This window comes from Heloderma suspectum, chromosome 7 (assembly GCF_057233095.1).
Source record: "Heloderma suspectum isolate Gila_16-S chromosome 7, 16-S_ref, whole genome shotgun sequence".
NCBI classification, from domain to species: domain Eukaryota; kingdom Metazoa; phylum Chordata; class Lepidosauria; order Squamata; family Helodermatidae; genus Heloderma; species Heloderma suspectum.
The window spans coordinates 42,564,229-42,591,467 of NC_139464.1; the positions used below are offsets into that span (position 1 = coordinate 42,564,229).

Here is a 27,239-nt window from a genome sequence, read left to right on the forward strand (position 1 = left end):
CCTTCCTATCCTTCCTGGAGACACCACTCCTTTTCCTCTCCCCCCCCCCCCAGCCTGCCTTGCACCCAGGCCAAGGATAATTGCTGATTTAGAGAGAGAGGGACAGAAACTGACATGTGAAAACGGTTTTCCCTTCTTGAGGCCTAAGAGTAGAACTGCATGGAATCCTCCGCCGCTGCCCACCCATCATCGCACAACAGTGACATAAATCCTAACCAAGCTAGCCCTTCCTTTCCATGCTTGTTTTGCCTTCTCCCTGCTTTTGATGGGGGGTGGATGTCTTTTGGTCTTCAGCCAAGCGTTTCCTGGCAGTGCAGAAAGGGAGCTGTTTTAATCTCTAGGAGTGTTGGATTCCATCTCATCAAATACGCAAGACTGGAGTGGGCAATGCCTCTTTTTCTTTTTGTTTACTTCTTTGCCTGCAAGGTCTCGTTCCCAGTTCATCTGTGGGTGCTACTCAGGAGCACTTCATGAGGTTTAGTTGTCCCATCAGCATTCTTCTAATTGCTCTTCCCTGTTTAGAAAATAGTTTCAGAAGATGTGTCCAGGGAAGTACACATCTCGGTAGAAGGGAGACTGTAACTAGGGGTGGGCAGATGTTTTGGACTTCAACTCCCAGCATTCTTGGCCATTGGCCAGTGTAAGCAGGGACTTCTGGAAGATGACGTCTGAAACATCAGGGAGATCTTCCTTCTGCTCTATACTATGAACTCTTCTGTGTTAGAGGAGTACATTCCTCAATGTTTCACCAAAAGGGATGAGTAGCTAACAGCTTAGCACAACTTCGCCCAGCCTAGTGCCCTCCATATGTTTTGGACTACATATGATCATTCCTGATCATTAGCCATGATAGCTGGGGGTGATGGGAGTTGAAGTCCAAAACATTTGGAGAGCACCAGGTTGGGGAAAGCTGGCTTAGCAAATAGTAACCTATAGCAATATGCCTAGAACTACGTGAGGAACCAGTCATCTGTGCCTTCTGACCCCGTAGGTGTTGTTCAGATGTAAAGCCCAGCCATTTGGTATTACAAGATCAAGCTGGGAAGAGCCTCAGGCAGTCTGGTTCACCCTCCTGCCACAGCCATTGGAGATGTCAGACTTACGTTGTGGCAAACTATGCTTTTGCAGTCCTGTCTATGGTTTGCAGTAGCCTACAAACCAGGATCAGCTTATTACCCTTCACAAGTGGCCATCACAAACCATAGTTTACCTATTATGTTGAAACGGCCAAACCATAGTTTACCTGTGTATGATGAAACAACCAACCACGGTTTGGTAGAAGTAAGGCTTGGATGTTTCTGATTGCCATGTGTGGAGGAGGGAATGCATGAGTACAAGGCGGCTTATTCACATAATGCCGAACTATAGTTTAGCATTACAACTGAATAGATGGGGAACGTTTTACCGTATATCTGCTACTCTATTACTCCTCTCCTTTAACTCTTTTTGTGAGAGCAGTGCTGACATTAAAGTTATGTTTAAACCAAAGTCGTTATGTGAACGTGGCTTGAGCTGGAAGCTTGAGTATAGGACCAATTGGTTTGCAATGATTTTATTTCAGTGCTCTTTAAAGATACTTTCCATAGAGAGTGCTCCCACTGGAAAAACACAGCCAATGCTTGGCAGAAGCTATTGCGTCAATGCCCATTTGCAGGATGTGCTACCGGTTTCTTAGGAAGCAGTGCCTTGAGCGGGACAGAGGAGCTCCTACAGGCCCGTTGTTAGTACCTAGTAATGCATCTTGTAGAATGGGAATCCCTCTTGTGACTTGTATTGCTGCAGGTGAGGGGAGTCGTGCATGGCTGGTTCTGAGACCACAAGAGAGATTCTCCACTTGCTGGTCCAATCACACTTCCCAAGTCTCTCCAGAGAGTTCTAGCCAGGCTACTGACAGCTATAAAGACCTGCATGCCTTGATACACAACCTCTTTCAATTTCCTTCAGTTTTCTAAAGCTGGTGTTGTTGAAGCGTGGGGTGGGGAGACAGAGAACAAGGACGGTGCTTGTGCCAACACACTCTCCACGCTGTCAAGACCAGGAGGCAGGCTGCCTGGTGCTGTCCAGATTATTTGGATTACAACTCCCATCAGCCCCAGCTGGCAGGGCCAGTGGTCAGGAATTGTGGGTTGTCGTCCAAAACATCTGGAGGGCACTAGGCTGCCTGTCCCTGGTCTAGACAGGGCCAACAGTTACTAAGAAACAAAGGTAGGAGCTGGCTTGCTCTATATTAAAGTTTTTTGCATTCTACCAGCATAGATGCATTTTCTTGGCTGCTTCTGCAAGTGCCCACTCCCAAATCTAAGCCCAAACTGAGGTAATTTTTTTGTCAATTAGTTTTTTTAATCCTCAATTTTCAAATATTCCTAATAATCAAGGTGCCATTGGCTGTGCTGGCTGGCAATTATGGGAGCTGCAGTCCAACACATCTTGAGGGCAACAGGTTGGGGAAGGCTGTGATAAAGAGTGATACCTACTGATTTGAATCATAGAATGTTCAAGTTGGAAGGGACCCTGAAGGTCATATAGTCCAACCCATGCTCAGTGCAGCAACTACAGTGCAGGATGCAACTACAGCATCCCTTACAGATGGCCATGCAGCCTCTTATTTTAGGTGGGGGTGGGGGTCAAAAATATTTCTGGTTCAGCTTTATTACTTGCTTTTCTGCTACCCCAATTCCCATCTGACACAATTTTGGCTTCTCCTTATTTTATTTCAGTATATCTATATGCTGCTTTTTTTGTTTATGCTTAAAGCAGCTAACGGTTTGGTTCTATGCGCTGTACTATGTGCTGTACTTCACACAGCACATAGTTAAACTATGGAATTCACTGCCGCAAGACATAGTGATGGCCACTAATTAGGATTGCTTTAAAAGGGGGTTAGACAAATTCCTGGGGGAGACTGCTATCAATGGCTGCTAATCCTGATGACTCCATGCTACCTCCAGCATCAGAGGCAGTGAGCCTATGTGCACCAGTTACTGGGGAACATGGGGGGGTGCTGCTGTTGCACTCATGTCCTGCTTGTGGGTTTCCCATGGGCAGCTGGTTGGCCATTATGTGAACAGAATGCTGGACTAGATGGGTCCAGCATGGCTCTTTTTATGTTCTTATGTTCTGATGTTGATTTGGTTTCTCAAGTGGTAGCAATTCTTGTTCATGGATGACAGTGAGTTTCTTCCTTCACTTGGACCACAGGATGGCTTTGCTAGATAGATGCCCACAACGAGAGGCCACAGAGAGATTGGCGTTGGGGAAACTTGCTAAGTCTTAGAGGTGAGCAGAGCAGTCTTGCAGGCTCGTGGAGATAAGGCTGAGAGCCCCATAAAATGGTTGCCCACAATGGGAGCCAGGCTCTTGCCAAGCAGGATAACGGAGAGCTAAGGAGGACCTCAATTCCTTGGCTATGTTGGTTATGCCTTCTTGCTAAAGAACAGAAGTTGTAAGGGTTAAGACCTATGCTAGGAACAGCACGTTATGTTTGGTTTTCTCTTTGTAACCAATATTGCATCCACCTTATCTCATCCCTATCTGCCCCACAACCTTTTTAATAAAGTGCTTGTTTGTTTTTCCCCAGCCTGCCCTAGATACAAAGTACTGTTTGCTTTTCAGCGGTGGGGGATGTTCAGCTGGGGTGAGCTGGCTACAGACATGATGGAGATTGTGAATCCTACATGTTTTTCATTGGGATTTGCACTCTCATTCCGTGGCAAAACATAAATGGGGCTTTCTTTTGAGAGTTTGTAGGCTGTAGGGCGAGATGTGCAGTTCAAAGGGCTTAGAAACCTGTTGATTCTAAGTTTTTTTTTTGCTCTGCCTTTTCCCCCAAGCCTGATCATGGAGTTTGGTTAAAAATGGACCTTTTCTGCAAAGGACGTGGTATTGTTGTTGTTTGTCTTGGAATGACTGCATGGTGGCCATGCATCCATTAGTGCCTTTTAAGGATAAAAAAAAAATTCAGCCATAATTACCTGTCTACAATCTGGCAATTTTTTGGATAGGTCCATTACGTAACATAAGAGCCATGCCGGATCGGACCAAGGGTCCATCTAGTCCAGCATTCTGTTCATACAGTGGCTAACTAGCTGTCTGTAGGAAGCCCACAAGCAGGACATGAGTACAACAGCACCCTCCCGCCCATGTTCCCCAGCAACTAGTGTAGGCCTACTGCCTCTTGATACTGGAGGTAGCATGTAGCCATCAGGATTAGTAGCCATTGATAGCCTTCTCCTCATGAATTTGTTAAACCCCCCTTTTAAAGCCATCCAGATTGGTGGACTTCTCATGGTAGCGAATTCCATAGTTTTAACTATGCGCTGTGTGAAGAAGTCCTTCCTTTTATCTGTCCTGAATCTCCCACCAATCAGTTTCATGGGGTGGCCCTGGGTTCTAGTACTATGAGAGAGGGAGAAAAATGTCTCCCTGTCCACATTCTCCACTTTGTGCATAACTTCGTACACCTCTATCATGTCTCCCTTGACTCTCCTTAAACAATCCCAGATGTTGTAACCTTTCCTCATAGGGGAGTTGCTCTAGCCCCTTGATCATTTTAGTTGCCCTTTTTCTGCCCTTTTTCTAACTCTGCGATATCCTTTTTTAGGATACAGTGACCAGACCTGTATACTGTATTCCACATGTGGTTTCACCATTGATTTGTATACAGGCGGTATGATACAGGCAGTTTTATTTTCAGTTCCTTTCCTAATTATGCCTAAAATGGAATTTGCCTATTTACAGCAGCTGCACATTCAGCTTGTCAATGTTGTTGCTTTATCCTCTATAAAGCATTTTAATTAGCACTATCTTTTGTATCTAATATTCATCTTTACAAATGTCTTGGGAAGCCATTATTTCCAACACTGGAAAGCTCCAGATGAGATGGCGTGTGACTGTGTAGCCTCAGGAAAATCAGGCCATGGTGGAACCAGGACTCGAACTCAGATCCTCCAGATCAAATCTGGTGCAGTGAACAGAGACCTAATCTTGACAGATGTCCTGTCTCTGAGTTCTTGAGTAATGGCACAGATAATTCTTGTGCTTGCCTTGCCTTTTGTCCACTTCAATTTAAACTGATTGGTTTTGTCAAGTTAAGTGTGTGATTTACATGTGAAAATGTTACACTTTTTCTGAGATCTACCTCCTCCTTCAAGTGCACCAGTTGAGAATGGGCATGGAGCAGGAGAGCAAAGGATGTCCTAATAATGCTGCTACAAATTGCTGGACAATGTCTGCTGGGCTCCTGATATCCAAAGCATGCTTAAAGTCTGTGCCATTTTAATCCTCGCAACAACCCTGGAAAGTCCGTATGAGCAAGCAGATATTAACTTTGCCAGAAAAGCCAGTATGATTCATGGCTGGGCAGGGATTACATCCTCAGTTCCTTACAGCTGAATCCAGAAGTCTTGCATCCTTTGCACCCATCTGCCCTTGGCTTTGATTGTGCCACAAGCATCCTTTGCCTATCCCAGGACTGTTAAGCTCTGCCTCCTGGTGGGAAACATTCCAGAGCCAGAGAGGCCTTGTGGGGGGGGGAGCCCCCATCCCACATCCCACTGCTTAGCTTTCATCCTTAACAATGTAAAAAAGGTCACCCAAATCTCCTGAGGGCATGCAAGATATTTTGTCCTCCCAATGGGAGACTTTGTGCTGTCTCTTTATTTGATCTACTTCTCAGCCTGCTGCTGGACCTCACATATCCTTACGTGTCTTATGATCATTCATTCTCTGTTCCTCTTCTACTCATTTGTGCCATCCTAAGCAATTCCTTTCCTTCTTTGGTGTTTACATTCTTTGCATACTTGCACGCTACTATCATGGCCCCTGTAGACTCAATTTTTGCCAGGCGAAGCATACTGAGTTTTCTTTAATCTCTTCCTGCAATGCAGCCCCTTCAGCCCTCTGAGAAGTATTTTTGTTTCTGTATCTAGCAGCATCACAGTGCCCTAAGCTGAAAACTACCGCTTGACAGTGTAGTTAACTCAGAGTCCTGCCATCCCTCCTTCAAAACTCAAGACATATTGAGCTTGCAATGGCATTTCCTCCGGGCGGCTATTAATTTAATATGACAAGTTACAAGCCCTTCTCTGATTTGTTGTGTTACCACGGGGGGGTGGGAGCTCCAGGCCCAGGGTCCCAACCCGGCCCTCTGGGGTTCTCTATAGGGCCATGCGCCTTTCTTCTGCCCTAACTGCAGTTCCCCCAACCACCAATCATTTGGTGTTTTTCCAGCTTTTCTGCAGTCCTCCCCCACCCCATTCTGAAAGGTTGAAATGCCTCTCTAAAGGCTTAGTTGCTAGCAGTAAGAGCCATAAATTACAGTATGCTAGCTTGGGGGGGGGGGGTTGGCACCACCCCCTTTTCAGTTGGCCCCACCCACAACTGGAATGTGACCTCTGAGAGCTTCTCCGAAATTGAACGCGGCCCTTGGGCTGAAAGAGATTCCCCACCTTTGTGTTCCCATGTTCTCCTGAAGCATCCTATCCCTCTCACTTCTTCTGGAACCTCTCTTTGGGAGCAGTGTGTTGACTTTGGCTCCCCTTGGGTTTGCTGCACTGTGTCTTGTAAGGCAAGGAAGCCCCGTAGCTCAGCGGTAGAGCACCTGCTTTGCATGCCAAAGGTCCCAGGTTCAATCCCTGGCATTGCCATTTAAAATTATTGCATAGCACAGCTGTCCCTGACCTGGGACCCTCCAGATGTTGTGGACTACTCCTCCCGTCACCCCAACCATTGGCCATGCTGACTGGGGCTGATGGGAATTGTAGCCCGCAACGTCTGGAGACACCCGGGTTGTGGAAAGGCTATAGCATGAGATGTCCCGAGCCCCTGGAGAGCTCCTCCCATTCCGAGTAGATGGAGACCAGCCTTTCCCAGCCTGGTGCCGTCCAGGTCCGTTTGGACTACCTGTGCTGGCTGGGGATGATGGTGGTTTTAGTCCAACCCATCTAGAAGGCAGCAGGTTGGGGAAGGTGGATGTAGACAACGTTCTATTAGATGTACAGTCTGACCTGATCCGGTGTTCCCAAGATAATGCGTGGTATAGTGAGGCTTTTGCTGCTTCAGCTAAACTACTAGCCTCAGTATCGAATGCAGGAAACACGGGGCTGCTGTACATTTGGGATTCTCCATCTGCGCCTTTACTGAGGTAACAATGGCTCCTGCTTGCTCTCTTCCTTGGCCTGTTACACCCTGCCTGCAAGATGCAAGGCACAGGACAACCTGAGCCCACAGGTTGCTTTCAGGCCTGTAAAGGAGGCACATAGTACCAAAGAGTCAGTGGAAAGCAGATGCTATTACCTTGCTTCTGTCCCTGGCACCTGCTCTCTCCCCTAGGGAAGAATCCCTTTGTGTGGGCAGGCAGGTTAATCGAGATCTGTGCGGGCTATTAAGTTGTGTGGCCTTATTTAGAAGGCTGCATTAGGTAGTCCCATCCCGTACTTTTTAGAAACAAAGCTCCTGTTGACATCTTCGCCACAGCTAGGGTTTTACCCAGGGTGCTTCAACAGAGCTGTTGACTGGTACCTTTACAGTGATTCGTTTCTATAGGAACCTTGCCCGCAATTGTTGCAGCCCCTTTTTAAAGCCAGTTCCCAGCATGAAATACGTGGGTACCATCCCTTTACAAGAATAGGAAATAAAAGTCAAATTCTTGGGGGTAGACCTTTTTAGCTATCAGGACAGCCAGTAGCCTTCAGTATTTTTTCCCCCACCTGTGCATCGAAAAGAGCAGAAGCCACTGCCTGTTCCCCATGCAGCTCGCTGTTCCTCCTGATTTAGTGTCGCCTGCAAATATGGTCTAATTTTATGCTTATTCTTTTTCCACTGGGGAAAAATGCCTGACACACCATGTGTCCTTATTAGATAACTGTGCTCCATCTCATTACTTCGATGTTTGTTGTGACTAGTACTACCGTTGCTTCTGATCTGCATGACAGCCTGGCCTATTTGGACTTAAAATGCCATGGAAACACAGTACTACATTTTGGCTGCAAAATGCAAATATATTACACACACTGCATTCCTTTGGCCCATTAAGAAATCTGGGTGTAACTGGCCAGAGTTATCCGTTATAATTGATTGCTGTTTGTTGCTCATGTTTCTGTAGCCATCTAAATGCCTAGGGATTTTCTGGCAAAACTCCTCATGTTTTCTTTCTTTCTGGAAAATAGCAACATGGACATTGGTAGTTAATCTGGAATGTGATGGAGGATTCTAGGAAGGGAGAATGGATATGAACAGCATGGCTGTCTGGGTTTGGTGATGCCAGGGCACTTCTGGTACATCAAATGTTGGACACAATACATGTGGTATGGATAAATTCTGGAATCAAATAGGGCGGGGTCTCCAATGTGGTGCCCATGGACATCTTTCTTACCATCCGCTAGCCTCCTGCCCTTCCTGGTTTTTATTTATTTCTGATGATGGTGATGATTTTAATTGGGATGCTGACTGCTGCAAAGTGAAGTACTGCCCTTCAGTACCATTTCTAATGGAGTTCAAAAGAGTTTTGTGTTTCAGAGCTCAGGCCTTACCTCTTCTTTATATTAGGTTCTTGTGCGAATTACTTTTCTTTTAGCCTCACCAGTTTGCCTTCTGGGAAATGTGTGTTTTGCAACCAGCTATGCCCACCATGGCAGCCATTTTATGAATGTGAATGCACCATCTCCATGGCAGCCATTTTGAGAGATTGCCCATGACATAATCTCAAAGTTTGAAATGTGCCCACTGCCCCAAAAAGGTTGGGGACCCCTGAAGTAGGGCCTTGATCCCAGTAGTGCTAATGAAACTAAAGCTGCAATCCCAACCAATTTAAAGTCAGTGGAGATGTTCCAGAATTGGGATTTTGTGGATTGCTGCCGCTTCTGTTGAGTTTAAAATCACTCATGATTTAAACCAAAAATGGGGTACATAAGCACTGAACTGGATCAGACCAAAGACCTATATCGTCCAGCATCCTGTTTCCCAAAGTGGCCAATCAGATGCCTGTGGGAAGCCCATAAGCGAGACATCAGCTCAAAATCGCTCTCCTGCTTACATTCCCTAGCAACTGGCATTCAGAGGCATCCAGCCTCTCTGATACTGGAGGTAGTATATAGCCACCCTGACTAGTAGCCATTGATAGTCTTATCCTCCGGGAATTTGTCTAATCCCTTCTAAAACCGTCCAAGTTGGCAGCCACCACTACATCGTGAGGTATCACTTTCCATAGTTTGAATATATGTTGTATTAAGAAGTACTTCCTTTCGTCTGTCCTGAATCTCCTGTCATTCATTGGGTGACCCGGGTTCTAGTATTATGAGAGAGAGGAAAACGTCTCCGTTTCCACTTTCTCCACACCATTCCAAATTTCACCTCTATCATGTCCCCTCTTACTTCCCTTTTTCTAACCTAAAAAGTACCACATTTTCTAAAATGTGATATAATGGCAATGATATTCACAGTTACTGCTCATTTTGTTATTTCTTTGTTTGTAACTGCTATTCCCTGTTGCTGTTTGTCCTTTTACTATGCTGCTTGGCATGTGGTAACTTGTCACCTGTTACCCTGATTCGTAGTTGTCTTATGAAGGAGCAAATTTGGCACAGGATTCCTAAATTAACACATTCTGATAATTTTTTAAGGTTCAAACAAGGTTATTGTGGCTCTTGCATGTGTCACTCCCCCTGCCTATGTGGTACGCAAGCAATAGGTTTGGCTTTCATGCTCCAGCAAATGTTTAGACTGTGTTTGTATTTATCATTTCCCGGTTGTCTGCATGTATTCTTGGCTTCCTGTTACATTTTCATTCTTGTGTCGTTGCTGACCAAGTGAAGCGAGGCCTTTTGGTTTTAACTCAACATTTGGTTTGTATGTGAGTTTGTAACATGATGTCTTCTCAACGTTTCAGATCTTCAATACTAACGATTGGTGGGAGGTGTTTGTGATATGTATTCAGGCCATAGTTCTGTGTTACAAGTACTGTTGAGAGCCAGTGTACTGTAGTGGTTAGAGTGTTGGGCTGGGACTTGGGAAATCTGGGTTCTAGTCCACACTTGACCATGAAGCTCCCTGGGTGTACTTCAGGCTATTCACTGACTCTCAGCCTGCCCTACCTCACAGGGTTATTGTGAGGATAGAATGGAGAGGAGGAGGATCATGCACACCGCCTTGGGCTCCTTGGAGGAAAAGGCAGAATATAAATGTAACAAAGTAAATAACAATAAATAAATTAAAGTATAAGCTAAGTTGGTGTGTACACATTCCGAGGTCCTGTTTGTGTGCTTCTTGTCAAAGTATTTAGGCTGGTGGGTGGGCACAAAGGATAGGGCCTTCTTGGTAGTGGCCCTCTATTTGTGGAGTTGTGTCTGTCAGGCCCCATCAAGTGGGCACTAAAGACTTATTTCTTTACCTTGGCCTATGATTGAATCAGGACTTCATTGGGTGCTGTTGTGTGTATGGTGCTATATGGTTTTAATTGTTAATTTTGATTTTATTGTTGTTGCTTTTATTGGTGTTTTGTGGTTTAAAATTTAGTATGGCATCTTGGTAGGCTGACTTATAAATCCTCCCTATAAGTAAAGGTGGCTTAAATCTTTTCAATAAATAAAATGTAAAATGTCATTCTCAGATGCATGTTTCCCCTTTGCATCTCTTTTTCCCAGGAAGCCAGGAGGAAGGCCTCTCAAACTTGGTGTGTTTGCCGCTGTACGTTCTCATCCTCCTGTGTGTGCAGTTCTAATTTATTATTATTATCCTGTATATCCTTTTAAAGGTACAAATCTGAACGTGGTGCCTTAGCAACAAACCATGAAATGCAACAAAAACAATATCAAAGCATTTAAAATGCACCACCAAGAAAGCCAGCAGAGGATAAGCCTTTGGGAAATTCAGAGAGGTCTTCAATATCCATTTAAAAAGAGAATAAGACGGGTAAGACAGAGATTGCACAGAAAGGGAGTCCCATGGCTGTGGAACTATTACTGAAAAGTCCCTGATCCTGGTAAACCACCAATCTTATTTTAGTTAGGTAGTATCCAGTGTTAGTCCTATGTAGAGTATACCCATTGAAATGCATGAGACAAGTTAGTCATGACTAACTCAAATCCCATTCGTTTCAGTGGGACTACTCTACAAAGGACTAACATTGGATACTACCCCTTATTTTTATTTATTTATTTTGTCAGATTTGTATACTGCCCAACTGGCAAATGACCTTGGGGAAGTTTACAATTATAAAACAAAACCAACAACAACAACATCATAACCAAACAAAAAATACAACAATAAAAGGATCAGAGTAATACAATATTACACATTAAAGATATATATTAAAATAATTGAAGAGCCAGCAATAACAGTAATAAAGCAACAGACTGAAGTTGAATACCTGCTTAAAGAGGAAGGTCTTAACCTGGCATCTAAATGTATACAGACACTAGGGTGATCTCCCTGGGAAAGGCATTCCATAGACATTGAGATTTAATAGGGATAAATGCCAAGTTCTGCACCTAGGAAAAAGAAACCAAATGCACAGTTACAAGATGGGGGATACGTGGCTCAACCACACTACAAGCGAGAAGGATCTTGGAATTGTTGTCGATCACAAGCTGAATATGAGCCAACAATGTGATGTGGCTGCAAAAAAGGCCAATGCTATTTTGGGTTGCATTCATAGAAGCATCGCTTCCAAATCCTGGGAAGTACTAGTTCCCCTCTACTCAGCACTGGTTAGGCCTCATCTGGAGTACTGTGTCCAGTTCTGGGCACCACACTTTAAGAAGGATGCAGACAAACTGGAGAGGGTTCAGAGGAGAGCAACAAAGATGATCAGGGGACTGGAAACAAAGCCCTATGAAGAGAGCCTGAAAGAACTGGGCATGTTTAGCCTTGAGAAGAGAAGACTGAGGGGAGATATGATAGCGCTCTTCAAGTACTTGAAAGGTTGTCACAGAGAAGAAGGCCAGGATCTCTTCTTCATCATCCCAGAGTGCAGGACACGGAATAATGAGCTCCAGTTACAGGAAGCCAGATTCCGGCTGAACATCAGGAAAAACTTCCTGACTGTAAGAGCAATACGACAATGGAACCAATTACCTGGGGAGGTGGTGGGCTCTCCCACACTGGAGGCCTTCAAGACGAGGCTGGACAGCCATTTGTCAAGGATGCTCTGACTTGGATTCCTGCATTGAGCAGGGGGTTGGACTCTATGGCCTTGTAGGCCCCTTCCAACCCTACTATTCTATGATTCTATGACAGGGGGCCACTCAGAATTCCCTCTGGGTTTTGATCAGAACCAGTCAGATCTCTAAAGAAGCTATTCAAGGTGCTTCACAGCTTGGATAGCTCCTTTAGAGTTCTGCTTGGTTCTGACTGAAACCCGGAGCAGATTCACCACCCCATTGACAGTGGGGCCACCTGCCTCCACTGGGACCACGGTGGAGAAAGCCCTTTCCGTGGTAGCCACCCGTCACACCTCTGTGGGTGGCAGTACCCAGGGAAGAGCGTCTGACAATCTTAGCAGTTGGGCAGAAGGCGCTCCTTCAGGTAAACTGGTCCTAAGCTGTGTAAGCCGGCCAAAGAGCAGAACATCTGAAGCTGAGCTTTAGGGCCAGGGTTGGCTCATATGGGCGCAGGCACACCGTCAAATAACTTGATCCTGGATCATTTAGATCGATATTCCTTCTGCCTTTTCCGGTCAGTTTTGTGCATATGGGGAAGTGCAGGGCTGCCTACAAAACATAATGTCAGAACAGCCAAATCGGGCTTATCTAATGTGCCATGAAATCTTCTTTCCCTCTGTCTCCTACAAAGTTCATTTATTTTACATGATCCTAATGGCTGACTGACCTCCCCTGTCGTCTCCCACCACCCACACTGCTCTTCTCCCAGTGTTCGGCAATCCTGAAGGTGAAGAGTGAGGAAGCCGAGGTCACCTGGCTCTTCTTTCCATGGGGGTTTTCTCCCCCCCCCCCGCTTCCTGTCGACATCGAGGCCCTGCAATCCGACACCCCAGCCAAGCGTGCCAGCGATAGGCTGGGATTCACAGTTGTGGCAACAGGTGGCCCTCCCCAGTATCCAATCAGGTTGTACCATTCGGGGTGGGCCGGGTTGTCCGTGCTTCACTCTGTCTGCTTGTAAGCTTGGGTGTAACCCAAGAACTCAGCCTTCGGAGATGAAAGCAAGGGAAAGTTTCACCCAGCCGGGTTTGCAGAGCCACCTGGCACCTGGTTGGTGCTTTCTTGGAAGTATCAGAAGTCCATTGGGGAATTGAGCACCCTTCCAGGAGGTGCTGAGCTGCTCCCCGTGATACCCTCTTCTGGAGGGGGAGTATGTGGCAGTTAGGACCCCTGGACACCTTACCTATGAATGGCTTTCTTGATGCTGACGGCACTCCGGTATGGATAATGTCCTCTTGTACGTTTCTGCTTTCCTCTTCCACAGCGGGGAAAAATGCATTCGGAGACTGGAATAGCACCGGTATGGTGCTCAGAATTCCCCAACGTGGCACCCTCCAGATGTGTTGGACTACAGCTTCCATCACAGGTTGCTGAGAGTGCTGGGAGTTGTAGTGCAGTACATCTGGAGGGCGCCAGGTGGAAGCCAACCAGCTCTTTTTTTAAAAGACGTTTCAGGGTTTATATCAATTCTTCTTGGAAAGTCAGGAGCTCCGTTTTGGAGAGTAGACCAGCTAGTGATATTTTAAGACTTCATCTACAGGCCTGCATTCAGAATTGTGGCTGCCTTGGGCCCAGTCTATTCGAAAATCCTGATTTTTTTAAAGGAAGCAGACCTTTCCTGTACCCCCTGCCAAGAATCCAACTTGGAGGAGAGTCTGACGCTGCTGGGAAAGGATGAAGTAAATGAAGAAACCCTGTGCTGAGGTGGGAGGTAGTGGCAGCATTGTCAGCCATGTGAACCTGTTGTGGAACGAATGAACATGCAGGATTTGAAGGGGTGTGAGTGAGTAAGGGGGCATTTTGCATGTGAAAAGGGGGATTATTCAGACAATTGTTTTTCTGGTGTCTTCCTTCTGTCCCTCATTTTTCTTCCTATATTTTACCATCTATATAATGCATCCAAATACTTAATGATTTTGGCTTGACTTTCTGTGTGGGGTTGGGGGGTGGCTGTTATGCCCTTCTTTGGTTTTGTGGTGCAAGAAGGATGTCTTCCTATGTCAGCTGTTCTGCACTGGGAAGCCAAACTGGTTGGGGTGCAGCAGTCTAGGGAGAGTGAGTGTGTGGCATAACTGCTTTGATTCTGAATGGCATCCACCCCGTTTACGTTGGTGAGGCACAAGGGCCTTGCCAGCAGGAGCAGGCAGGGAAAGGGGTGAATGTGTAAGATGTGTGGGAGGGCTTTGCTCCTCCGAGCGCCTGTCTTGCATTTTCAAAAGGCTGTTTGTAGTCTCAGATCTGACTCGTTCCATAGCTTTGGGCAGGTAACTTTAATATTTCTATATTTACTCATCTCCTGTGCAGACATGACAAAGTTTCATGCTTGTTGCCTGTGATGTGCAAACGAAAGCTGATTGGCCTGCACCGTTTTAAGAACTGATGGATAGTATTGGATTAGCACCTTTTAAAAACATTGTTCTAAACTCAGCTGTTTTTTACATAAATTCAACAAGATCCAATCTTCGTATATCATGAAATTGATTCAAATTAATGAAGGGATGCCATTTCTGAAGAAGAGTTACTAGCGTCCTTCACCTCTAAAATATGGCATTGGAGTCCACTAGGGCTTATGGCAGCCTTCTCCAACCTGGTCCCTCCAGATGTGTTGGCCTGTAACTCCCATCTTGGTCATACTGCCTGGGAATGATGGGACTTACAGTCCAACACATCTGGAGGGCACCAGGTTGGAGAAGGCCGACCTATGGTCTTGGGTGACTTCATTGTTCACACCAGGGCCTTCCTGTTGGAGAGTGGCCCAGGATTTCATGGTCATCATGACAATGAAGAGTAAAAACAAAAAAGCTAAACTTGTCAGTTTTAAGCCTTGGTAGTGGTTTGCTGCCAAACTTTCCCCTTTTTTCCCTCAGCTTTTTTTTTTTAAGGCACCGTGGGGACAATAAGGGCGGGTGCATTGAAGGGTGGTGAAACCCACATGAATCCCATGGGCTGTGTGTTGCCCACCTCGATCTACATGAAACCACTGGGGAAATGTTACTTGGAATTTTGGGGTGCAGTGTTGTCAGTATACTGAGGACACTGCTCTATCTCTCCATTTCTGACTGTCCCAAGGAAGCTGCAGATGTCCTAGACCAGGCTATGGATGCAAAATTTCCAGAACTTTTGAAGCCCTGGGGAAAAAAACAGATTTTCTCCTGGCCGGGGATGGAGGGGTGGAAAAATTGAAAAATAAGCAATTGGGGGCGGGGGCTCTTTACAGATCTAAAGTCACTTTGTTGCTTTAAGACAGCCTTCCCCAATCTGGTGCCCTCTAGATATTTTGAACCTCAGCTCCCATCAGCCTCAGGTACCATAGCCAATGGTCAGGAATGCTGGGCACTGTAGTCCAAAACATCTGGAGGGCACCAGGTTGAGGAGGGCTGCTTTAGGAACATAAAGCAGCCTTTCTGTTCCTAAAGGTATTTTATGTATGACTCAGTTTGTTCATAAATTATTATTTTAAAAGTAAACTCAGGAGATTTGTAATTATTGTCTGAATAGATTAGAACTACATTAAACGACTGCTACAGCATCAGAAACACAGGACTCTATAGAACAAAACCCAAGCTGTCAAGAACACACATTTACTGTCAAGAATGCACAATGGTGACTCTACTCACATGTTGGGAAACTGAGCATAAATGTCTATCAGTAAAATATACTTTAGATCAATAATTTTAATAAGGAATGAAAGAACTAACTATGCTGGAAATCTTACAGAGAGGATTACAAAATATTTTTCTCCATGATTTCATTATTTCCAGACATTTTACATCTCTAGACTTTCTGTAAAAGTGTTCTTTTATAGAAAGTTTTTAGAAATCATTTTGTGGGGAGTAAAGGCTGGGTAACAATATATAAATACTTTGTTTTAAATTCTAAAAGAAAATATTTCATGATCCAAAGCTGTTCAGTTTTTCAGAAAAAAACAAAAACAGTCCTTGGGGGGAAAAGGGAAAACTTTTTTTTTTTCCTGAATTTTTCCTGGTTTTTTCCAGGCCTTCACGTCTGTAACCAGAGCTTGATATCAGTAATGGACTGGATGAGGCCTAACAAACCAAAACTAAATTTGGGCAAATCAGAGGTTCTTCTGATCAATAGGAAAGGTTTTGCAATTTGGATGTTCAACCAGTATTGGAAAGGGTTGCACACTCCCTCTGAAAAGTCAGGTTTGCCATTAGGGTATGCTGTTGGATCTCGCCTTAGATCTGGATTTTCAGGCCTCACCTGTGGCCAGGAGTGCCTTTGCAGAATTAAATTGGTGCACCAGCTGTCATGTCCCCTTTCTGGAACTTTCTAATCTGGCTACAGTAATCCATGCCGTAGTCACCTTACGTCTTGATGATTATAATGTGTTCCGTATGGAGCTGTCTTTGAAGCCTGTTTCAAAGCTTCAGTTGGCATAGTATGCTACAGCCAGGCTGCTGACATGGGCAGGATAGGGGGCTCAGGTAACCCCTCTCTTCTACCAACTGTATTGGCTGCCTATTCATTTCTGAGCGTAATTCAAAGTGCTGTTTTTTGATCTATGAAGCCCTTAACCAGGGGAGCCCCCATGTGGTGCCCGCAGGCGCCACGGCACCCACAGGGACCTTGAAGGGCATCCATGATGCTCTCCCCTCCCTGCCCCCTTAAAAAATTGTTTTTAAGAAAAATCTTGGAAAATGTTAGGACAGTCTTCTTTCTCTCCCCTCTACCCCTTCCTATTTCCCCCTCCCTCACTATTTCTCCCCCACCCACCTCTTTAACTCACTTTTGACTAGCCGGCCTCACGGCAGCCGTTATGTGAATAGCCACATGCACCATAGGAGCCAATTTTTGGTGGTGCCCACAGCAATTCCACAAATTCCCAGATGTGCCCACGGGTCCAAAAAGGTTGGGGACATCTTGAAGGTATTTATCTGAAGGACCACCTTCCTGTATATAAATCCTGCCTGAGAACTGTGATCTTCCACAGTGGCCCATTTCACTGGCTCTCCAGGGTGACAACACATAAGGTGACAACACATGAGAGGGCTTTTTCTGTGGTGGCCCCCCACCTCTGGAACTCCCTCTCCCTTGAGGGGTTCTTTCTACATGGCTCTTTCTCTACTTCTGGATAGGAGGACAGTTAGAACTTTTATTTTAATAGGGGTTTTGAGTCCTTCTAGATATTTTGGCTGCTGTGTGTTTCGTCGCTTGCTAGTTGTTGTTTATATTTTACAGTTTTACTGGTTTTGCTCTGATGTCTTTAGGGAGGAAGAGCGGGATATAAATGGTTTGAAATAAATAGCACGATTCCATGCAGTCGTGTGAGCGAGCTGACAGAGGAGGGATTGGCTGTTAGAAGAGAGGAGTCCTACCCACCCAGTTTAGAAATACAGCCCCCTGTCCCTCTCTGCCAGGCTAGTAAAAAATGTTGCAGGCTAGTAACTTCGGGGGGCTTATTTCAAGGCTGAGTTAGTTACTCAGAAGGAGTAGGGGAAAGTGCAGTAATTGATCTAATTGGAACACGTGTATCTTCTCTTTCTAGTCGATATTTCAGTTATAGTTGTTTCAGTTATGAGAGCCGGTGTAGTGTAGTGGTTAGAGTGTTGGATGGGGACTCAGGAGATCTGTGTTCTAGTCCCCACTCAGCCATGGAGCTCGCTGGGTGATTTGGGGCCAGTTACTGACTCTCAGTGGGGATAAAATGGAGAGGGGGAGGAAGACTATGTAAGCCGCCTTGGGTTTGTGCCGGAGGAAAAACTGCAGTATATAAATGTAATAAATAAGTAAAATAAATAGTTAGAGCTCAGTTTTATGGATTTAATGTAGACTTCCATCTTTTATGTCTTAATCCCATGCTGTTTAATAAATCTCTGTGTGGTCTTCTCTCTTTCTAGCCGGATCTTCTCAATTTCAAGAAGGGATGGATGTCCATATTGGACGAGCCAGGAGAGGTAAGGCTGAGACAGTGATGTGGGTTTTCCAGAAAATATTGAATCGTAATTTAAAATTTTGAAGCATTTCCTATGCACATAAGGCTACTTTGCATAAAGTTATTTGCATCATAAAATTTTCAGTTTGTATCAGAAAATCACTAGAGAGTGATCTAATTTTGCATGTTTACTCAGTACAGATAAAATAAACAACAAAGCTAAAAAAAACTACCCATGTTATTTTTTGTCCCAATACATCACAAGGATTTGACCTGAAATATTTGAGGGGGGAAATTAAAGCACATTTAATGTAATTTAAATGTTATATTATGTAGACATTTTTATTGGAATACTTGTAAAAACTGCAAAACAATATGTATTTCCCTTACACTGCTTACATGTAAGAAAGAAACAAAGGTACTGAAAACTGTTGACCACTAATTCAGCCTTCCCAAACATGGTGTCCTCCCAATGTGTTGGACTACAACTCCCAGTGTCCCCTAGTCAGCATGACTGGTTGGGATGCTGAGAATTATAGTCCAACACATCTGGAGGGCACCAGTTTGGAAAGGGCTGCTCTGATTGATTTTAGCAATTCAAGAACTGTGCATGATATGCCTACCACCACTCATCTATTTCAACAGTTAAACTCTCTTTTTCTAAGGTTATTGAGGCAACTTCAGTTTTACTGTCACTACTTATTGGTCCCATTATACACTGAGACATATATGCATTTCAATGACATATATGTATTCTCTCACATTATGTGCTGCTGATAATCGCCTGAAAAATATTAATTACAACTTTGAAACTGCCAAACTTGCCTAATATTGAATCGGTTCAGACAACATGATAACGCACACTCAGGAGTTGAGTGTGGGATATGGTTAAATCATGGGTAGTGGTTGAAATGTGGGTTATGTTGTCTGAACCCAGCTGTGCTAACAAACCATGGTTTGCTAATCATGAACAACCCATGAAGAGAACCCATGGTTTGTTGTTGGGTTGTGAACTGTGGGTTGTTCACAATTAACAAACCATGGTTTATTATTGTGGCAGGGTTCAGACAACACGATAACCCACATTTCAACAGCAACCCATGGTTCAGTGACAACCCACACTCAACCCTTATCGTGTTGTCTCAACCCAGCCATTGTATTTGCAATTGGCATCCATTCAGTGGCATCCATTTTCCACAGAAAAACAGCCTTGGAAAGTTTTCTGCCCCCCATTACTAAGGAAAGTAGTTTTCTTTTTCTCCCCCCCCCCCTTCAACATTTTTGGGGGAAGCGAGCAATCCTTTTTGAAGAAATAGGAATGATCGCTGCTTTTGACTTCCCTTCATCATTAAACATGCTGCTGTACAGAAGCTTTTGTTTGTCTGGTGCTGGTGAAAATGTCACTGGGCTTTTTTTTTAAGCACAGAAAACTAATCTCTCTAGAGCAGGGGCAGGCTGCCTGTTACCCTCCAGATGTGTTGGAGGGCAACTCCCATCAGCCCTAGACAGCATGGCCAGTGGTCAGGGATTATGGGAGTTGCAGTCCAAAACATCTGGAGGGCACCAGGTTATCCACCCCTGCTCTCGAGCCAACTCCAGAATTCCTTTTGGAATGGAATGAAGTGGATGCATAGCTGAGAACTTGTAGCTCATTCATAAGAATAGAATCTTGACTCACACTTTACCCAGCATGCTTTGTGTGTTCTGTAATCCCTGTTGCATGCGACCCATCAAATGCTGCCTCTGTCCTAGGGCTGCTGCGCCTCTTTCAGCCCGAGGGCCAAATTCCATTTTGGAGGCACTTTTGAGGAGCTGAAGGCAAAAGGGCGCTATGCCAAAAATACCAGCATATTTTGGCTTAAAGCTTTTGTTGCCAATAATGATACCTTAGGAGAGGCATTTCAATCATTCAGAATGGGAGGCAGGGACTGCACAAAAGCCAGGAACCCCCCCAAACAATTGGTAGTTGGGGGGAAAGGGTGGGGCAAGGGGGAGGGGGAGGGGACATCTGAGGGACCCCGGAAGGCTAGATTTGGCCCATGGGCCTAAGGTTCAACACCCCTGCTTTGTCCCATTGAAGAAACAGCGGGACGGAGGTGTCTCCTGAGCAAAAATGGAGCAGCTGGACCTTGGGGTTGACTTTTCCTTCCTGAGCATAAGTCTGAAAGGTCAACAAGTGCTACATGCTTCTGTGGGCTCTTTAACTTAGCCCCTTCCCTCTTGTCTTGCCCTTCCCTCCCCCGCTGCCCTAATGGTTCCATCTGCAGTGGACGAAGCACTGGTTTGTGCTGACAGACTCGAGCCTGAGATACTACAGGGACTCCAATGCTGAGGAGGTAAGGAAGTGTCCTGACCTGCATGGTCTCTCCTTCATGGGGTTAGTCAGGCCACTACTGAGAGAATTCTTTTCTTTTTACATTTATATTCCACTTCTTTCCACTTGCAAGGAACCCAAGGCAGCTCACACAATCATCCTCTCCATTTTATCCTCACAACAACCCTGTGAGGTATGTTAGGCTGAGAGTTAGTGACTGGCCCAAAGTCACCTAGTGAGCTTCATGACCGAGTGGGGACTAGAACCTGGATCTCCCCAGTCCCAGTACTACACCATACTAGTTCTCCTTGATTATTTATGTCACTGACTTGTTTACATTTCTGTACTGATCACATTTCCATACTGCCCAATAGCCAAAGCTCTCTGGATGGTTCACAAAACAGAGCTAAAACCATAAAATATTGTTTAAAAACATAGCATAAAAACGTTGAACAACAAAAACAGATACAGAAGAAAACTGAACTAAAACCAGGAGTGGCGCAAATATCTAAAAAAGCACGAACAGTTTTACAAACTGAAGGATTAAAAAGCCTGGGCGATTATTTTTAAAAGTTCTTCACCTGGCACTGAAAAACAGCACAGCATAGGCACCAGGGAAGCCTCTCTGGGAAGGGCATTCCACAATGGGATGCCACCACTGAAAAGGCCCTCTACTTCATAGCCAGTGCCATACACTTCGGAATACACGTGGAGCAAGTTGAGCACTGAGGAAAAGCATAGTATAACAAGACCATAAGAAGAGCCATGCGAGATCAGACCAAGGGTCCATCTAGTCCAGCATTCTGTGGCAGCTGCCCATGGGAAACCCACAAGCAGGACATGGGTGCAACAGCACCCTCCTGCCCGTGTTCCCCAGCATCTGGAGTATATAGGCCTACTGCCTCTGGTTCTGGAGGCAGCATGTAGCCATCAGGACTTGTAGCCATTGATAGCCTTCTCCTCCATGAATTTGTTAACCCCCCCTTTTAAAGCCATCCAGATTGGTGGACTTCTCATGGTAGTAAATTCCATAGTTTAACTATGCGCTGTGTGAAGAAGTCCTTCCTTTTATCTGTCCTGAATCTCCCACCAATCAGCTTCATGGGATGACTTCGTGTTCTAGTATTATGAGAGAGGGAGAAAAATGTCTCCCTGTCCACATTCTCCACACCATGCATAATGATTGTATATTGTTACTTTGGAGGAACATGAGCAGAAGTGGTGTGCTTAGGACACTGGTGAAAGGGGACAGTGGAGGCTATGGTATTTTTAATACTGTCTTTTGTACTAACAGAGGAGGAGTAGGTAGAGCATGGACTCTGCTGGGCTTGGAAAGAGTTGTCCAGAGGAATATATAGGTTGTAAGAGGGTGTGTGTGTGTTTAAGGAAGAAGTTGAGGAGTTGGGAGTGGTATTAGGCCTGAAGCCTAGCTTAAGCTGATGCTCTGGAGGTCATTTCAGGCAGATGATCTGGATGGGGAGATCGACCTGCGCTCTTGCACCGATGTGACAGAATATGCTGTGCAGCGCAACTATGGCTTCCAGATACATGTGAGTGCTTAGAATCCATAGATGCTTTACATGAAACAAAATGCCATCTAGTCTACAGTGCTTGGCACAAAAGCATTTGAGATGATTAGGTGTTGCTGTGATAAAAGGGCCTATCCCATACCATTATAATGGGACAAGCTCAAAGTTGATAACACGGTTTTCAGATGGAAATTGTTCTGTAAATTGTAGTTATAAAATTATAGCACTGAGGGCCTTCTTGCATTACTTCTTCAAAACTGTTCCTTTAGAATAGGGGTAGGCAACCTGGTGCCGTCCAGATGTTTTTGACTACAACTCCCATCACCATCATGGATTATAGGGATTGCAGTCCAAAACATCTCGAGGACACCAGGTTGCCTACCCCTGATACAGAATAGATGCCCATTTTCTCTACACATGCTTGTAGATTATGGAGGCAGGCAACATAAGGTTTCAGTGAAGTTTGTATTTATTTCTTAAGTGGGTGGGAACATAGAGAGAGTAACCTGACAATCATGCCACTGTGACCCTTTTTATTTTTAGTAATAAAAATATGGCCCAAGCTGATGTCTATACATTTTCTGTTAGGGATACTCCAAGATTATTTTTGGCATTGTCCCCTTCAACATTAACATGAATAAACTGCTCCCTACTAAATCCCAGTGTAAATGTTCTGTCTTTGGGTTTAAATGGCTAGTTTCTTGTTGGGGAAAGGTTTAAATTAACTGGGCTTGAGTTTCAGTTGAAGATAAAATAATGAGCTGTAGCCTATCACGGCAAAAAAACAGGAACACAAATGGCGGCCGCTATGCTTTTTGCGCCCCTGGTTTTGTTTTGTTTTTTGCCGTGATAGGTTACGTAAATATTTACGTAGCCTATCACGGCCAAAAAACAGGAACGCAAATGGCGGCCGCTGTAACCGCCGCAATTTCCGTCTGCAGGCTCCACAAGGCGCCTGCGAATGCACCCGGCCGGCGGCTCTGCAGAGTTCCCGCGGAACAGAGCCGGCCAGGTTAGGATTTCAGGGGGAGGTGCAGAGCGCCTCCCCCCCCCCCCACGAATCACCCCGTTGAAAAGATAAATGACTTTCGTACATCCCTAGTCAGAACCCAAACTTTAGGGCTGCATCGTATGCAAACGTTGGCCAGATGTTGCTTGGAGGTTTCAGTGGGATGTGCTGGCTTGCATCTGCCCCATTGCCTTCTTTCCTCCTTCCTGTATTGGAGCTAAGGGACATATCTGCCTGACATATACAACCAAGCCCTGTGTGGTGTTTCCTTTTCAGACTAAAGACGGCGTCTTCACGTTATCAGCAATGACATCGGGAATCCGACGGAACTGGATTGAGGCTCTGAGGAAAAGTATACGCCCTGCCTGCGTGCCGGATGTCACAAAGTATGGGCCTTGGGAATTTTTGTTTTCCCCATGACTCCTGTCAACACAGCGATTTTGATCAGTTTTCCTGATTGGGTCGCTGACTAATGTTTTTCAAGCTTTGTTTGGAACCCACCATGTTGCGCATTCCAAAATATCCCATATTTCTTTTCTCTGGGTAAAATCCAACATAAGTCCTACTTAGAGTAGACCCACTGACATGAACGGGTCTTAAATTAGCCAGGATTGAACCTGGAACTTTCCACATGCAGAGCGTGTGCTGTACTGCTGCTCTGAGGCCCTTCCCCGTTGCAAGCGACCCTTCTAATCTCATCCCTTGCTGTGAGGCTGAATTGTCGGTTCTCCTTCCTACCTCAACCAGGTCAAAATATGTAAAGCAAAACCAAAGTTTGGTGTGCTGCAAACAGAGAGAAGGTACACTGCCCAAAGTGCTTTTACAAAACAAATGGCTTTAGGTGGCTTGTGCAAGTCAAATCGTACACGGATGCCTGTGTACGCACCCAAAACTGAGCACTGAATGTGAGTGACAGGAAGAGGGTGGGCATCCTCGGGCAGACGCTGAAGCCCCAGTGTCCTGGAAGGGCCCACCTCTGCCAGGAGCTGCCTGCGGCAGCCGCTCCTTGCAGCTGCGTCCACTAGCTTCCTTCCTGGGGAAGCCAGCAGCAAGGCTTCCTTGTTGGTTCCTTGATGCTGCTGTTGCTTGCCTGCCCTCTCCCAGAGTAGTTGATGGCGATGGCAGCTGCTGCGCTTCTTCTGCCTCAACTGTGCCTGCTTAACTGAGTAAGTGGGCAGCAATCATGCGTACGGCAGAGAAGGAGCTGCTGTCATGCAAGTGATTGCTGAGGTCTTCTGCAGAGGCACGCCTGGTGGTTCTGCATGGGTCAGAGATCCGCTTGGAAACCACCAGGAGTAGGGCCTTCAGTGTGGTGGCTCCCACCGTGCAGAACGCCCTTCCAACTGAGATCAGGCGAGCACCTACACAATTTTGTTTTCAGCGTTTGCTGAAGACTTCTCAGGCTAGCGTTTCCTGACTGTTGAGTCTGTCTGTCTGTCTGTCTGTCTGTCTATCTATCTACAATATTTCTATATTGCCCAATAGCCAAAGCACTCTGGGCAGTTTGCAACAATTAAAACTATAAAGTACGCCATAATATAATATAATATAAACGTTTAAAACTACAGTATAAAATAAAAAACCCAAAATTCCAGCTGCTATTCTATTGATCTGTTTGCTTTTGTTGTAAGTTTCTGTATTCTGTGCTTTTGTTCTATTGTACAGTGCCCTAATATCTCTCACTGATGTGGAGCAGTTTATAAATGTTATGTTAATAAATAAGTGGAGTGAAGACCTACCAAGGGCATGTTGCTTCAGGGACCCCCACCCCCCCAATTAAGAGATGGCATTGGTACAAAAAAAAAAAAATTTGTGAAGTCATCCTGAGGGAAATGTTTAACTGGGCACCATCTCGGCAGTACTTCACATTCTGTTCTGGTTCTGACAGTTCCTGGTGCCAAACATTCAGGACAAAGTGGAGGGAGCAAACTATATGATCCAGGACATTCTCCCCAGAGGAAGAGAGAATTCCTGTGGCCATGTAACTGGCTGCCTTTCTCATCCCAAACTTTATCTCTTATGCAGAGCAGAACTTGAGTGTGTGGCTGCAGCCCCAACTACCTGGTCCTTGTGGCCTCTTGCAAACATGTTCCTCTTGCATCGCCACGTGGTTTAACAGGGTGAATTGTACTTGGGCGGTTCCTGGGACTGGGGTGTGACCATACAACGGGGTTAGAGAGTCTGCGTGGGCGGTCTTCACAGCACTTGCCTGTGCTGTTCCTGCTTCTAATTTCTGGGTGGCTTCTCTCCTGATTCTAGGCTGTCTGGCTGCAATAAGGAGAACTCCTTCCACAGCTATGGATCCCAGAAGAGCTCCTTCAGGTCCGAAGAGCAGCGGCCGAGCCCAGGATCTGAGGTTATAACCAGGGGCGGTGGCAGCAGGAAAGCAGATGGGCAGCGGCACGCCTTTGACTACGTTGAGCTGTCGCCCTTGCAACAGGGGCCTTTAAATCAGGGGTCTCCACAGCGGACAAGAGGGAGTGTAAGAGCCGCAGATGGAGCAGCCAAGCGTGAGGAGCTGGAGCGGGACCTGGCCTCCCGCTCGGAGGAACGGCAGAAGTGGTTTGAGTCTCCGGCCAGTGGGGTCCTTCAGACGGATGGCCTGACAGGGGACCTCTGTCACAAGGCAGGAGGCCATGAATCTCCAGGGACCCCCCTCTCCGAGGCTCAGAGGAGTTGGCTGAGTGAAGAGATTGAGAAGAAATGGCAGGAGCTGGAGCGTCTGCCCCTGAAGGACTCTAAGCGGGTACCACTGATGGCACTACTGAACCAGAGCAAAGGAGGCCATGAGGAAGCAAGCGAGGCACTGGAGAAAGAGGTAGAATTGGTCATGGAGAGAGAACTATGGTGCCATGTTCAGGAAGACAGAGTACTTTTTAAAAACAAGTTTGTATCATGCTGTGTGTGTGTTTGAATTCTGGCCGTTCTTAATATAGTGCTTTGCTGCAAAGAGGCTGGTGTGTGCAAGTGTGTGAGGTGTTACCGTCTTTTATCAGTGTGTATGAGAAGTTACACAGAACTCTTGGCATGTAAAAGTCTGACGCAGGGCATTACTCTCTCCATTGTGGATAAAGGCATCCCAGGAAGGGGAAAAACTGTCTGTTTCTTGTTCATGTACAGTTCACAGCAACAAACAGTGCAAGAATAGGTGGCCTTTGTCTTTAGAGAGGCACCCATATTCCTCTTTCTTCCTCGATTCAGCATCTTTCACCAGGCCAGCATGTAGAGATCACCGAAAAGGTTTCTGTGTTTCAATAAAAACAACAAAGAGTCTTGTGGCACCTTAAGACTAACAAATTTATTCTGGCATAAGCTTTTGTGGACACTGTTTCACTTCGTCAGATGCGTGAAGAGTTACTCAAATTAGCAGATTTATGTACGCTTGCTGGGCTGGGGCAGGGGGACGTAAACTGTGTTGTCATGGAATGTTGTTTCTGGCATAAGCTTTTGTGGACACTGTTCACTTCGTTAGACGCATGAAGAGTTAAACTCAAATTGGCAGATTTATGTACGCTCGCTGGGCTGGGGTTGGGGGACGTAAACTGTGTTGTCAGGGAATTGAAATGCAGAAAGTACAGACAGGGATGATTACCTTAACTGCTGGCATTCACAAAATGTTGTTGGGTGATAAGGCAGACATAATTGCAGTGGTGAACAATAGTACAGTGATGTCTGTGTTATCACTCAGAGCACATTGAGACTGGATAACTTCAGTGAAGAGTGGCTTTTGAGTGTTGCCACCCCTTTCTAAATCCACTGCCACATGACTGTTTTCAGTGATTTCCATGTGGTGGCTAGAGTGCTTTTAATAATAATAATAATAATAATAGTAATAATAAAAATATAATTAATAATAATAATGCTTTACAGAGTAATGCTTCAATTGGCCCACAGTGTGAATAGTGTGTGACTATAATTTGGGACTTTTAAAATGGACCTATTAAGCTGAAGTAACTGTCTGACTGGGTTCACATGATTGGGGAAGGAAAATAAGCCATGGTAGCTTACTTTCCTTCCCCAGTCGTATGAACCCGCTCAGTGTCAATCTGGCTGCGGGGGATGCTTAGACAGGCACCTTATCCTATCTATCTGGGATGCAGTCAGTTGATCGGCAATCAATGCCTTTTTTCCTTCCGTATGGCCCAGTCTCTTCCTTTTTTGGCACAGGTCCAGGTTCTGAGGTCACAGCGGGAGTCCTTGCGTGCCCACAGTGAGGCAAAGTCTCACAGAGATGGACGTGCACCCCGAGGCTACATCTCTCAGGTAATAGCACAGCCCAGCATGCTCTTGATACAGAAGATCTGCCTTTCTCTCTCGTGCTCTTTTTGCCCCGTCTTCC

General features: G+C 45.5%; 1 protein-coding gene across 1 annotated transcript in view; it reads left to right on the top strand.

Annotated features, from left to right (window-relative positions):
* Nucleotides 1-27,239, top strand: part of TRIOBP (TRIO and F-actin binding protein) — an 85,017-nt gene that overhangs the window by 43,924 nt on the left and 13,854 nt on the right. Inside the window, exons 10-15 of the mRNA XM_084809763.1 lie at nt 18,014-18,070; nt 20,316-20,384; nt 21,823-21,912; nt 23,177-23,286; nt 25,160-25,718; nt 27,068-27,163. Of these exons, the coding sequence (XP_084665889.1) occupies nt 18,014-18,070; nt 20,316-20,384; nt 21,823-21,912; nt 23,177-23,286; nt 25,160-25,718; nt 27,068-27,163 (981 nt within the window). The remainder of the gene's footprint in view (nt 1-18,013; nt 18,071-20,315; nt 20,385-21,822; nt 21,913-23,176; nt 23,287-25,159; nt 25,719-27,067; nt 27,164-27,239) is intronic.